This window comes from Pantherophis guttatus, chromosome 4 (assembly GCF_059756535.1).
Source record: "Pantherophis guttatus breed Tessera chromosome 4, ASM5975653v1, whole genome shotgun sequence".
Lineage (NCBI taxonomy): Eukaryota > Metazoa > Chordata > Lepidosauria > Squamata > Colubridae > Pantherophis > Pantherophis guttatus.
The window spans coordinates 30,086,319-30,102,119 of record NC_142066.1 but is presented as its reverse complement, the minus strand read 5'-3'; the positions used below and the strand labels follow the sequence as shown (position 1 = coordinate 30,102,119).

The following is a 15,801-nucleotide window of genomic DNA, read 5'->3' as shown; positions in this document are numbered from 1 at the left end:
TGAACCGGCCAAATACTCTGTTCAAAGAAAATACATTGTATGTTTGTATGTGTGTTTCTAATTATTGCTAGTTTAACAATTCATTCTTTATCTTAATATCTTTATATTTGTTTGGGGTTGGTTTTCTTCCCTTTTATCTTTTTTATTGTACAGCAATCTTTCTCCTCAAACCCACCACCTCTCTCTTTTCTTTCCTTCTTACTTTCTCTTTCCCCCCCCCTCTTCTTCTCCTCCCTACTTCCTCTTCCTTTCTCCTTCTCCTCCTCTTTTCCTCCCTCTCTTACCCTCACTCCTACTCTAATTTCTCTTCCCTTCCTTCATTCCTCTCTATTGCTGTATCCTTTTATGCATATGGACTACTCAGAGGGCTGAAAAAGTTATTTCTGACTGGTCCTCGCACTTTTGACCAGTCCTCGAACTTACAACTGTCCTCACATTTTACGTTTTTGCCCTATCTTGTCACCATGGTGAAGAGAAGCAGTTGTGAAATGAGTGACACGGTTGTTAAGAATGCTACAATGGGCATATATGATGACCAGTCATAAGTGTGAAGACCGGTCAAAAGTGCGAGGACCTGTCAGAAATGACTTTTTTCAGCCCTCTGAGTAGTCTCTATACACATAGCCATGGCCACCCGGTCACATGACCAGCTAGCCACGCCCACCCAGTCACATGACCTCCAAGCCATGCCCACAAAATAAGCCACGCCCACAGAACCGGTAGTAAAAAAAATTTAGAACCCACCCCTGGTTGGGGGTCACCACAACATGAGGAACTGTATTAAAGGGTCATGGCATTAGAAAGGTTGAGAACCACTGATCTAGACCTTCTCCTTTGTCCTTTCCATCTCACCGTCATTGGGTTGTGGTCTGCCCAAGTATTGGCTTCTATGGCAATTTCTTCTATATTCGAGGTCAATTCCATTGTCATTGTTATATCTATTCTAGACCATGATAAATGTCTATTAGAATAAAATGTATATTGCCTAATTTTTCCATTTCTTTCTCTCCATGCATCTTTTAAGTTTATTTCCTCTATCATCTTAAAGAAAGATTTTGGCAGAATTCTTCTACTTTGTTTTATTGTCTTTTGTGTGTTATAGTCCATTTTCCCATCAACTATTCCATTAAAGTCTCCCATCATACAAATATTGTCATAATCCAACTCAATTAATTTCATGTGTAGTTTTCTATAAAAATCATCTTGGTTGTCACCTGGAGCATATGTCGCTATTAACAATATTTTCCTGTTGTTATCTGTAATTTCCACTATCAAAATTCTTTCCTTATCGTCTGCGTAAATTTTTTCTGCTGGTATTGTATCTTTAATATACAAAGCCACTCCTCTTTTCTTACATTGTGGCAGTGAGGCAAATAATTTCCCTAGTTTAGGCTGTACCAAAAGTAGTTCATGTTGTTTTTAAATATATACTTCTTGTAAACAAATTATGTCCAATTTTAATTTCTCCAATTTATGAAATACTTTTCTTCTTTTAGTTGCTATGTTAAGTTTATTGTAATCAATTTTTTCTCTTCCATATTTATATTTTATATGTAGGCTTTGCTGCTCTAGTAGATCTCATATTCACGCTGTTCTTTGTGTTCTGCCATACCTCCTACTGCACCTTCTAGTGCGCCCGCCGCTTTTTCAATCATCAATAAATCCTCTTCTTGTAGTTGGAGCAATGTCTCTTCCCTTCTTGATTCTACATCCTTTTAAATATTCTGCATAAAATGCTTTGGCTTTATCAATTGAATCTATTTTAAATCTTTGCAATTGCCATGTGAACCAAACCTTCTGGTATCAGCCATTTGTAATTCACTCCTTTCTGGAGCAATATTTTTGTCAAAAATTGATATTCTTATCTCTCTCACTCTTCTTGGTATTTGCTTCAGCATCATAATTTCCTTGCCCTTGTATTGCAATGTTTTCTCTTTTGTAGTCTGCAATATTTGTGTTTTAATTGATTTCTTAATAAATCTTATATGGACTTCTCTTGGTAATTTGTTTCTCATTGCATATCTAGTATATACTTGATACATCTCATCAACGCCATCCAACATTTTTTCTTTAATAATTTCTAGTGCTTCTGCAAGAATTTCTATCATTTTTTCTGGCAAATTTTCTCCTTTTTCTTCTTCCATATTCTGGAATCTTAAATAGAATTCTGATTTATCCATCTCCCATCCTAAACCGCTTTTGTCGTGTTCAACTTTTTTTAATCTACTGTCCATATCTCTAATTTTTTTATCTCTTTGTTCCTCCTTTTTTTCAATTTTTTCAAGTCTGTCCTCGTATTTCTTCATCATCTGTTGTATATTCTCCACTTTTTCATCTGCTTTCTCTATTTTTAATTTTATGTCTTGTATTCCTTGTAGAATCATCTGCATTGTCGCCTCTTTTTCTTTCTCCCGTTCTCTATCTCCTGCTGTAACATTACCTATATTCATCGTTGTCCTCCCACTGGTGATGAAGAAGGCTTAGCTCGATCATTAGCTCGATCCAGCAGAGCTAACAACTGCTGCTTTTTTACTCATTTCTATAGATAATCCAAATCAAAACAGAAAATAAAATATCTTCAGGTTCTTCTCAACCCTAATCCATTTTTATGAATAGCAAAAAGAAAAACAATTTTCAGGCTCTTGTGTGCCCTAATCCAATCAAATAATAAGGTTAAAAAACAGCCTCCAATCAGTAGAGGAAAAAGAAAAAGGAATATAAAAAGAAAAAATTAAAGAGAAAAAAAAAAGAATGATAAATAGAAAAAAAAAGTCCAAAATATAGTTTCTTCAGGCTCTTGAAAGCCTTAATCCAACTGAAGAGTCACTTGTTGTGGAAGATAGAAGAGAAAAAGAAAAAAATTTTGTTCCAAAAATGTAAAAATAAAAATAATTAAATCATGAAGAAGTGGAAATAGAAAAGGGAAAACTTTCTATCCTACTTAAAAGTCCACAACTGTGTAGCATTCAACGGCTCTTTCATATACCTCTCTCAATTTTACAGCTCTATTTCCGGAGTCGCTCTTTTCTTCTTCTTTCAAGTTTTAGCCGCCTATCAGCAATATTTTCTCCAAAGAGCACCTGTATAAACAACTGCGAAGAGTCTTTGAGGCTCTTCTAAATTTTATCTATAGACATGCATCTTGACTTTGAAAAAAGGGACACAGTTGCTACTTTTTTAATCAGTGAAAAAAAAAGAGACAAAAAAAATACAATGTTTCAATCCACTAGGTGGCAATATTTCTTGTTTATTCCACTTCTTCTATCTCTGATTTACAATAAAGCCAATGTAAAAAGAAATTAAAATGTAAAAATCAACCAAAAGGAGGGAATATCAAAGCCAATCCAAAAACTTATACACTCAAAAAGCACCAAAAATTTAATATTTGAACAAGTAAAAAAGAAAATCTCCTTTCCAATCCAGTCCAATCAGATTTAAAAATAAAACTTTCTACAAGCATCCACAGATGAAAATAGTTTATGTTTTAGGAAAATTAACTTAAATTCAGGCTCAATTCCGCTGCTAAATTACTTCTAGCTTCAATTCTAATTGTATTTGAACTTCAGGGTGTTCTTAAAGTCCAAATAAAAAGCTTCTCGCTAGATCCTAACACTTTCACTCATTCTCTTCTGTTCGGGGCTGTCCCAACTTCAGCAGCTTAATGGCTGCCTCTTCAGCTTCTTCTTGCTGCTTGCTGCAAGGAGGTAAACTGCTGGGAGGCAGAGGCCAAAGGGTGGGGGCAGTGGGTGAGCGGATCTACATTCAGTGTATAAGACACATCTAAATTTTCATCCCCTTTTAGGGAGGGGAAAGGTGCGTCTTCTTCTCTGAAAAATACAGTATATTTTACACGTGGTGGTGCTTCAGATATGATGAAAATGCTATGGAAATTTTGTGTTCTTGTTGAGGAATCTTAGGAAATAGCACCTTTTCCAGTGTTTTATGGAATGTAAGGATCATAGTTGATACCACCAGGTGATCCATCAAGTAATTCTCAACATACGACCATAGTGGAGCCCAGAATTTCCTTCGTAAGTCAAAATGGTTGTACATTGGAGGCATCCACATGATTGACACAATTTTACTACCTTTTATGCAGTGGTTGTAAAGTGAACATAATGCTCAAAAAGCTACTCAATGCATTCCCTGTGAATGGTTTTTGCTTGAAAACCAGCAAGGGGCGTTGTAAACCATGGTCACTTTGAACCCTGCAACCAGCCATAAGAGTGAGCTGATTACCAAACACTCAGAATACGGTGATGTGGCCATTACAGTGGGGTGCTGCTGTAAGAATTCCATACTTGGGTTGCTCCTTCTGGGCATCTGTTGTAATTTTGAACGGTCGCTAAGCAACTAGTTAAGTGAAAAGTACAAGTATGGAATAAAGCCATGTGTGTTTCTGTGAGGATGTTTGAAAATTGTATAAGAGCATCCCTCACATCCAGGGGAATGATTGTGATAATGTGGCAGTAGCCTTTTGAAGGATGTCTCTTTTTCATTAGAGAAAGGGAGGGAAAGAATAATGTCAAGAGGACAGAAGCAAGTAAATCAGTGCTGCCAGGTCTTTTATGCCCACACATTTAGATGCTAAGGGTCAGGGTTCATGGCAATCATGTTTGTTGGTTAAGGAATACAGGGAGTCCTCAACTTACAACCATTCGTGTAGTGACCGTTCAGAGTTACAGCAGTACTGAAAAAAGTGTGATCAGTTTTCACACTTCTGACCCTTTCAGCATCCCCCACAATCATGTAGTCAAAATTCAGCCACTTGGCAACTGGGTCATATTTATAAGGGTTTCAGGGTCCCAAGGTCTTGTGATTACTCTTTTCTGACCTTCAGACAAGCAAAGTCAATGGGGAAGCCAGATTCACTTAACAACCATGTTTCTAACTTAAAAACTGCAGTGATTCGCTTAACAACTGTGGCAAGAAAGTTAGTAAAATTGAGAGAAAACTCCCTTAACAACTGTCTTATTTAGCAACAGAAATTCTGAATTCAATTGTAAGGCCCTAGGAGGATTATTCAGATTGGTGGTTGAATCTCAGCCAATCTGCCTATGACTTGCCATGTGACAATATAACCCAGGAACAATTGGGACAATGAGAAAGTATGCAAATGTTTAAAAGTGGAGCATACTGTGCTAAAAAATGAGATGGAATGGAACAAGCTGCATACTTGAGATAGTTAAGCTTTCATTCATGGAAGTTTTGCAAACTGTGTAGCTTCCTTTCAACTAATCTTAACCATTTCTAAAGTATGCATTGCAGTTAAATAAACATAATGGAACCTTGCTATTTTAATGTTTTCTTTTTCCGTATAGTTCTTCAACAGGTAAGCCTGAAGATTGGCCACAGGACATGAAAGAGTATGTCCAGCGCTGCTTCACAGCTTGTGAGTCAGAGGAGGACAAAGACCGCACAGAGAAGCTGCTTAAAGAGGTCCTGCAGGCCAGGCTACAGGATGGCACTGCCTATACCATTGACTGGAGCAGGGAACCATTGCCTGGGTGCGTAGCTTCGCAGGCAGAGCCTGAGGTGGGATCTGGAGAGCATTCAGTCTTTTTATTAGTGCATAAATTAAGCCAAATTAGCTCAGTGCTTTGTCCGTATGTCTCTCCTGATAGTATTATTTTAAGACAAGAAGAGGCAAAAAAGATAGTGATCAGCAAACATGGTCACTGACTACAGATTTTAATAAAGGTAGTCCTCAACTTATGACCATAATTGAGTTCTGAATTATGATTGTAGGTTGTGCCAGTCATTAAGTGGGTCCAGATGTGACCGTGTCTGTTTTATTTATTTCAACAAATCTGTTCTCCAAAATGGGCATTTTTGTTACAAACAAACATCAGTTTTCAGCAAAAAAAAAACAACAAAAAACAACAAAATGCATTCACATGACTGTGGGACATTGGAGATAACTATAAATGGACTGATTCCTGGATGCCCAAAATGTGATCATGTGACCGCAAGAGTGTCCCCATTGTCAGAACTTCAAATCTGGGTCATAAGTAGCTCTGAGGAGGTCTGTCATAATTTCAAACATTCACTAAGTGACCAGTTATGAGTCAGTGACTAAGAAGGGGAGAATCTTGGAAGACCAAGATTTCTATTCTTTTTTATTTTTTTATTTATTTATTTATTTAAAACAAAAACAAAACAAAACTACCATCTTTCAAATACAATGACAAATAGTGTGTTGATCGGTTAAAATTCTTTTTTTTTTTTATTGAGAAGTTTTAAAAAGTTTTACAAACATTTCCCCTTCCCCCTCCCTGCTCCCCTTCCAACCTTCCCCTTTCCCTCCCTCTCCCCCCCCACCACTTCCCAGAGCAAAATACAGGGTAAAACATTAGACAATCATAAGCTAACATAAGCTAATTATCTATAGCCATGATGGCGAACCTATGGAGCCATATTAGTGGGCACGCCATCTCAGCTCTGGGGCGCATGCGTGCGCCGGCCAGCTGATTTTCGGGCCTTCTGGGCCCACCAGAAGTAGGGAAACAGGCTGTTTCCTGCCTCTGGAGGGCCTGGGGGGTGGGGAAGGCCCTTTTTTCTTTCTTACCTGGCTCCAGATCCTCTCTGTGTATCTGGGAACGGCGAAAACAGCCTTTCCCACTCCCTTGGAGGCCCTACGGAGGCTGAAAGGGCCCATTTCCCCACTCCCAGTGGGACAGGAAGCGACGTTTTTTCCTGTCCCCAGCCTCCAGAGACTCCTAGAGAAGCTCCTACAGACTCGTAGAGAGGCTCCTAGAGACTCCTAGAGAGGTTCTGGAGGCTGGGGACAGCAAAAAATGTCACTTCCTGTCCCACCGGGAGTTGGGAAATGGGCCCTTTCAGCCTCCGTAGGGCCTCCAAGGGAGTGGGAAAGGCTGTTTTCGCCGTTCCCAGATACACAGAGAGGATCTGGAGCCAGGTAAGAAAGAAAAACGGGCCTACCAGGCCATCATGTGCCAGGAGCGGAGGGGGGAGGGGGTTGCACACACATGCACGTGGGCACGTGCATGCGCGACCCTCCCCCGCCCCCCCTCTCCTGACACGCGATGGCAAAAAGGTTAGCCATCACTGATCTATAGTCTCCTATCCTCCTCATGTACTTTTAACTCCCCTTTAACTAAACTAAATTTAAGTACTTTATAAAATCTCTTTGATCATTCATAAGCTATTTGAAATTTTTTAGTCTGATATTTGCCTTGAATATAATCAATCCATCTTTTCCATTCTAACATATATTTTTCATTTGAATGGTCCTTTAGATATGCTGAAATTTTCGCCATTTCTGCTAAATTTACTACTTTTAATGTCCATTCTTGAATAGTAGGTAAATCTTCCTTCTTCCAGTACTGCACCACCAAAAGTCTTGCTGCAGTTATTAAGTTCAGAATCAAATTAGTCTCTATAGCCGTACAATCTGTAATGATACCTAACAAAAACAACTGTGGAGTAAACTTTATCCTTTTTTAAAAAATATTTTGAATAATCCACCATATTTTTATCCAAAATGCTTTAACTTTTTTACAAGTCCCCAAACATGAAAATAAGTAGCATCAACACAATCACATCTCCAACATTTGGGTTGTAAGTTTGGGTACATACAAGCTAACTTTTTAGGATCTATAAAACATTTTATAAAACATTTTATAAAAATTTTCTCTCAAATTTTGAGCTTGTGTAAATTTTACATTTCTTACCCAGATCCTTTCCCATGTTTCCATCGTTATTGGTTCCTCAAAATTTTGTGCCCATTTTATCATACAATCTTTAACTAACTCTGTCTCCGAGTCTATTTCTATCAAAATATTATACAACCTTTTTATTGCATTCTACTCTGGTCCCTAATTTGTTTTATCAAAATTTCTTCACTTTGTATATTGCCAATTTTCTGATCTTTTTTCCATCTATTCTGCAGCTGTACATACTGAAACCAGGTTTGAATTGTCCTTTCCTCTCTTAGTAAATTCAGAGGCTTTAACTGTAGTACATTTCTTTCTGTAAACAGAAGTTCTCTATAAGTAATTACCTCCTGTCTTTGTTCTATAATTATATTTTCTATCACATGTCTGGGTACTACCCACATGGGTATCTTGCCATTCAGTTTATATTGGTATTTTTTCCAAACATGCAGGAGAGCATTCCTTAATATATGACTTTTAAAAGTCTATCCACCTTCTTCTCATAGACTAAGTAGGGATGCCAACCATATAGGAAATCATACCCTTCAATATTCAGTATTCTTTCATCTGTTAAATTAATCCAATCACTAATTGCTGACAAAACAGCTGCTTCATGGTACAATTTTAGATTGGGCAATTTCAAACTTCCTCTTTCATGTGTATCCTGCATTATTTTTAATTTAACTCTCAGTCTCTTCCCTATCCAAACAAAAGTTGTTAATGCCTCTCTGCCATTCCTCCAGATTTACATCCTTTTTAAGTATTGGAATCATTTGAAAAAGAAATAGAAACTTGGGCAGAACATTCATTTTAACTACTGCTATTCTTCCTAACAAAGACAGTTGTAATTTTTTCCATTTATCCATCTCTGTATTTTGTGCCATAACAATTCATAATTATACTTGTATAATTTCCCATTTTGACGTTGTAATAAAAATTCCTAAGTACTTAACCTTTTTCACTATCTCGCATCCTGTTACTCTTTCCATTTCTTCTTTTTGTTTTGTATTCATATTCTTAGCTATCATCTTTGTTTTCCCTATATTTATTTTAAACCCTGACACTTGACCATATTGCCTAATTATCTCCATCAAACCTGTAACTGAATTTACTGGTTGGGTTAAAGTTACAACCAAATCATCTGCAAATGCTCGTAGTCTGTAATCTTGTTGCCTGATCTTAATATCCTATATGTTATCCACATCCCGTATTTTATTCAGCAATACTTCCAAAGTTAAAATAAACAGTAGTGGAGACAAGGGACATCCCTGTCTTGTTCCTTTCTCAAATTTTAAAGATTTCTGTGAGACTACCATTAACTATTATTTGTGCTGTTTGTTTCTGGTATATTGCCTGAATAGATTGTATGAAATGCTCTCCCAACTGCATCTTTTGTGCTACTTTCACTAAAAACTGCCAGTTCAATCGATCAAACGCTTTCTCTGCATCCAAAAACATAAGCACTGCAGGGACTTGGTTGTTCTTCCCCAAATACTCCAGTATATTAACAATTTGCTTTACATTGCTTTTCATTTGTCTCCCTTGTATAAATCCAGTTTGATCTTTATGAATCACTTGTTGCATAACTGACATTAGTCTATTTGCCAAAATTTTTGCAAAGATCTTATAATCTGTATTAAGCAATGATATGGGTCTGTAATTTTTGGGTTGACTATGATCTTGATCTTCTTTCGGGATCAGGGAAATAAAAACTGTTCTCCAGGATGGTGGCACTTCTCCCCGTTGTATTTTAACAAATAACTCCTTAAGAGGTTCTACCATTTCTAATTGAAAGTTTTTATAATACACTGCTGTCAAACCATCTGTGCCAGGAGCCTTTCCACTTTTTAGTTGTTTAATTGCCCAAAGAATTTCCTCTGTGGTTATTAATACATTCAATCTTTCCCTTTGTCATCAGTAATTGCAAGAATATTTTCCTTCTGCAAATATCTCTCTCTATCATTACCTTGTATATTATCACCAGCATATAACCTCGTATAAAAATCTAAAATGCTTTCTTAATCATATTCTGTTGATATACCTCTTTACCTTTATACTCTATTTTTTCTATTGTACGAGATCTTTGTTTTTTCCTTAACATATATGCTAACCACCTGCCTGGTTTATTTGTGTTACAAAAAGTATTATGTTTAGCATATTGCAAGTTCGTTGCAACTTGATCTGACATCAACATATTAAACTGTCCTCGCAATATTGTAATGGCTTCTTTTATATTCTTGTCATCTGGTTTATCCACTAACGCCTGTTCCTTCTTCTTTTATTTCCTCTTCCAATTTCCTCCGTTTTTTCCCTTACATCTGTAAGAATTATTCAAATTTATTAAAACTCCTCTCATATATGCTTTACTTGCATCCCATACCATTTCCACAGGTGTACCCTTATGCATATTTAAAACAAAAAATTCTTTCATTAACTTTTTACATTTTATCACATTTGCCTCATATCGAAACAAGTTTTCATTCAGTCTCCAGGATCTCCTAGACCCCTCCCCAAACTCTAGTTCCATCCACACCGGATTATGGTCTGTTAAAGTTATTGGACATATCTTCATCTTCTTTACCCTGGAAAGAAAATCATTTGTAATTAGTATAAAATCAATTCTAGAAAAAGATTGGTGCCTGTCAGAAAAAAAAGTAAAATCCTGTTCTTTAAAATTTCGTTCACGCCATATATCTCTCAACTCCATATCATCCATCATGTCAAAAAAAGATTTAGGCAATTTAGCCCGTGTTTGAACATTTGGCAAAAGAGTTTTTTTGTCTTTTTTGGTATCCAATACACCATTCCAATCACCCATCATTATGCATGGTTTGTAATCCATTTGTATTAATTTTTTGTGCAAAAGTTTATAAAATTTCTCTTGTTGATTAGGTGCATATACTCCCACTAAAAGTATTTTCTTCCCTTCTATTAATAATTCAATCATTATATATCTTCCTTGTGGGTCTGCTTCAATTAATTTAGCCATTAAATCTGTTCTTAGGTATATAACTATACCATTTTTCTTCTCAGGAGCTAATGCAACAAAGTGTTTGCCCAATCTAGCATTTATTAGGTATTTCTGATCACTTGTTCTAATATGTGTTTCTTGCAAGCAAATTACATCATTTTAAAACTGTTTCAAATAGTGAAATATTTTCTTTCTCTTTTGTGGTGAGTTTTTTGTGGCGGCGCCTTGTTCTGTTAAAAAACAGACACGTCCCGGATCCGGAGCTTCTTCAGGTGCTTGGGGAGCTCTCACCCTCTGCACCCCAGGATTAATCCTGGAGGTCTTGGGGAGCTCTACCCACACCTGCCTGCTCGCCTTCCCCTCTTCTCCCGAGGGGAAAGTTCCGAGCCTCTAGAACAGCTGATTTTCGCTGCTCTAGCGGCTTTACGAAATCATGGGGGTTAGAGCTCCAAAGGGAGCTGCCGCCGACGCCTGCAGTGCCATCGGAAGCCCGGTTAAAATTCTTTTGTGCACAATCCCATATCCAAAATTACCAATTATTTAATTTCTCTTATTTAACAGTTTTATATATCCCTTATATATTATTATACTCATTTAGCCATTATTTAACAAAGGCTTAACTCCCATAAGAAAACTTCATATATGTTATCATTACATTAATTTCATATTTCATAGTTCTTCTCCATGTTTTATTATCTAGCCATTGGTAGAACAAATCCCAAATCAAATAATATTGTTTATCTTCCTGTTCTCTAATTTCAAATGTCAATTTACTCATTTCAACACAGTCCATAATTTTCTTAATGACTTCATCATCAGTAGGTATCTTCTTGCCTTTCCAATTTTTAGCAAAAACAATTCTAGCTGCTGTTAAAACATCCACAATTAAATATCTCAGTTCTTTGTTATACATTTCTGGTAAAATCCCTAATAGAAATATCTCTGGTTTAAATCAATGTGTTTCTTTGTCATTTTTTCCAACCATGTGTGGATTTTAGTCCAATATCTTTTAGCTTCTGCACATGTCCACCACATATGGGTAATATGATCCTGGAGTCTGAGGACATTTCCAACGTTTCTCCGATTTGTTCTTAAACATTCTGGCTATTCTCGTCGGGGGTAAATGCCACCTGTAAAACATTTTATACAAATTCTCCTTATATGCTGTAGACATTGTCATTTTATAATTTTGCAACCACAATTTTTGCCATTTCTCTAAATCAATCCCATAACCAAAATGTTTCCCTCATGCTATTATTGTTTCTTTAACTTGTTCCTCTTCCAATTTTACCTCTAATAAATAACCATACAATTCTTTAATTACATAATCATCAGACACCATTAAAATCTTATCTAAATTAGTCAAAACATTATAAAAACCTTCTTGTTTAAAATCATCTTCATATCTATAACATATTTGCAAATAAGAAAACCAATCCATCTTAAAACCTTGTTCTTCCAGTTTTTGCTTTGATTTAAGTTCACCCTTTTCATCCATTAATTCACTATATCTAACAATTTGTTCTCTTCTAAATATTACTGAATAAGAAAATGCTTCAATCGTTGATACCCAGACTGGAATTTTCAAATAATGTTGTTTTTTAATCTCCCAATTTAATAGCAAAGCCTCGTGTATATGGTGTCTTCTAAAATACCCCTGTATTTTTGTTCCTTTATCCCATAAAAAAGCATGCCACCCCATCAGCAAATCATGACCTTCTAAATTCAATAATCTAGTATTTCTTAAAATTATTCATTCTTTAATCCATATCAAACTTGTCACTTGATAATAAAGTTCCCAATTAGGTAGGCCAAAACCCCCTCTCATTCTAGCATCTTGTAACAACTTTAATTTTATCCTTCTTTCCCTGCCAAATATATTTTAACACCATTTTGTTCAATTCTTTAAAAAAGTCTTTTCCCAATCTAATTGGAATTGTCTGGAACAAATATAAAATTCTAGGCAAAATATTCATCTTAATAGTTGATATCCTTCCAATCAAAGAAAGCTGTAAGTTTTCCCATTTCGCCAAATCTGTCCCTATCTATTGTTTAAGTTTATTATAATTATTTTCTTTAAGCGTGCTACATCTTGCCATCAAATATATCCCCAAATATTTAACTTTATTTGTGATCTGCATTTTTGATACATCCACCAGTAATTCTTTTTGCTTTACCAACATATTTTTGGTCAAAATCTTCATTTTATTTTTGTTGATTTTCAAACCAGCTACTTTCCCAAACTCTCCAATTTTGTCTATCAGTATAATTATTGATGTTAGTGGATCTTCAAGAATAAAGACCAGGTCATCAGTAAATGCTTGCAATTTATATTCTTTTTTTCAAATTTTCATTCTTTTATGTCTTTTTCTTCTCTTACATTTCTATTTAGCACTTCTAAAGTTAATATAAACAACAGAGGGGACAGTGGACAACCTTGTCTAATACCTTTTTTTATCTCAATAGAATCTGTCAATTCTCCATTTATCATTACTTTTGCCGTTTGTTTATGATATATAGCTTCTATCGCTTGAATGAATTTTCTGCCAAAGCCCATCATTTGAAGCAACATAAAACACCAATTTACATTATCAAAAGCTTTCTGTGCATCTAAAAATATCAAAGCCATTTGTTTTTCAGGATGAGCTTCATAGTATTCCAAAGTGGCCAGAATTATTCTCATATTGTCTCTGATTTATCTTTTTGGCAGAAACCCATTTTGATCTGAATGTATAAAGTTATTTAAATATCTTTTAAGTCTTTCTGCCAGTATTGAAGCAAACATTTTATAATCTGAATTTAGCAGAGATATAGGTCTATAATTTTTTATTTGTTGTGGGTCTGTATCCTCTTTCGGAATCAATGTAATATATGCCTCAGACCATGACGAGTATTTCCTTCTTTGTCATCACTTCATTCATAACTTCTAGGAGTGGGAGACTATTGCTTAGCACATTGTAAGCCACCCTGAGTTTCCGGAGAAGGGCGGCATATAAATCAAATTTAAATTTAAAAAAAAAAAAGATTCCTGCAATGTCCTATAATATTCCGCTGGCAAACCATCTGGCCCTGGTGCCTTTCCATTCTTTTGTTTCTTAATTGCTTCAGTTAATTCCATCATCGTTATGTTTTCCTCTAGCATCTCCTCAATATCTTTAGGTATCCTAGGTATACCTTGCATTTTGAAGATATCGTATCACATTTTCCTCATCAATCTTTTCTTTCTCATGCAGTTGTCTATAGTAATCCTGTATAATTTTTTCTTCTCTTTATTTCCAAATATACTTTGTCCTTGGTCATCAATTAATTGTATTATTTTTCTTAATTCTCGATCTCTTTTTTCAATTTATATGCTAACCATCTTCCTGATTTATTGGCATTCTCAAAATAGTTCTGTTTAGTGCTTCTAATTTTTTGAGCTAGTTCTTCTTTCTCCAGTAAGTCCATTTTATGTTTTATTGTATCCATTTTCACTTTAACATCTTTTTTATGTGGACATTTCTGAAGCTCTTTTTCAAATCTCTTATAACCCTCTTCCAATATTTTGTGTGTTTGCCTTTTCTTCCTTGTATAGTCCATTATTAAACCTCTAGTATAGGCCTTCATCGTATCCCAAAGATTTTGCATCGAAGTATCTTCTTTCCTATTCTCCTTGAAGAAGAAAGCCAATTCTCTCTCCATTTTCTGTACAAAGTCCTTTTCTTTTAATATAGTATTATTTAAAGTCCACCTAAATCTTCTCCTTTGTCCTTTCCATTTCACTGTCACTGGATTATGACCTGCCCAGGTAGTTGCTTCTATCTCAATTTGTTCTATGTTTAAAGTCAATTCCATTGTTGTCCATATCATATCTAATCTAGACCAAGATGAATGTCTGTCAGAATAAAAAGTATATTGTCTGTTTTTCTCATTTCTATCTCCATTCATCTTTTAAGTTTATTTCCTCAGTAATCTTGAAAAAAGATTTCGGTAATATCTTTCTAGTATGTCTTATTCTTATGTGTTTTATAGTCCAAATCTCCATCCACTATATCATTAAAATCTCCCATAATGCAATGATACCATATTCCAATTCCGTTATTTTCATGTGCAATTTTCTATAAAAATCACTTTGATTATTATTTGGAGCATATATTGCTACTGCATACATTTGCTCAGCTAGTATTGCATTTCTAATGTATAAAACCACTCCCCCTTTTTTACATTGTGGCAATGAGGAAAAGATTTTCCATAATTTTGGATATGCCAATATCTGTTCATGTTGCTTTTTAATATGTACTTCTTGTAGGCAAATTATATCAAGTTTTAATTTTTCTAATTTGTGAAATATCTTTCCTCTTTTAACAGCTGAATTAAGTCCATTTATATTTATTGAAATTAATTTTCTCTCTTCCATATTCATACTTTATATGTGAGCTTTGTTGCTCTAGTTGATCTTACTTCACACTGTTCTTTGTGTTCCACAATCCCTTCTACTGCACCTTCTGCTTTTTCAATCATTGCCAGTTCCTTTTCTTGAAATTCTACTGGCACTACTGTCGTTTGGAATTCCATTTCTGTTTCCTTCTCTTTAAAAAATTCTGCATAAATTGCTCTCGCTTTGTCTATTGTATCTATTCTGTATCTTTTTTTTTTATAGGAAATAGTTTTATAGGAAATAGTTTTATAGGAAATACAAACATTTTCTCCCCCTCTTCCCCCCTCACCCCCTCCCACACATCCCCCCCACCCCCACCCCTAGACTTCCCAGAACAAGCACTGGGTATAGCATTCACAAACATAAAACTAAATTATGCTAACAAATTATTGACTTCAAATTCTCTCTAGGTCTTGAACACCTTATAGCTCAAAACCCTATAAACATAAACTAAAGATTGAAAATGTTTCATTCATAAGCTAAATGAATCTTCTTAGTCTGATACTTGTTTTGAATATAGTCGATCCATCTTCTCCATTCCAATATATATCTTTCGTTTGAATGGTCTTTAAGATATGATGAAATTTTTGCCATCTCTGCCAAATGCACTACTTTTAGTGTCCATTCCTCAATAGTAGGTGGATCTTCTTTCTTCCAATACTGTGCCACCAGTAACCTGGCAGCTGTTATTAAATTCAAAACCAACTTAGTCTCTATTACAGTACAATCCGTAACTA

At 35.4% G+C, this 15,801-nt stretch overlaps 1 protein-coding gene across 1 annotated transcript in view; it reads left to right on the top strand.

Annotated features, from left to right (window-relative positions):
* LENG8 (leukocyte receptor cluster member 8) overlaps positions 1 to 15,801 on the top strand; it is a 58,535-nt gene that overhangs the window by 15,626 nt on the left and 27,108 nt on the right. The window contains exon 7 of the mRNA XM_034423211.3: positions 5,322 to 5,507. Coding sequence (XP_034279102.2) covers positions 5,322 to 5,507 — 186 coding nt within the window. The remainder of the gene's footprint in view (positions 1 to 5,321; positions 5,508 to 15,801) is intronic.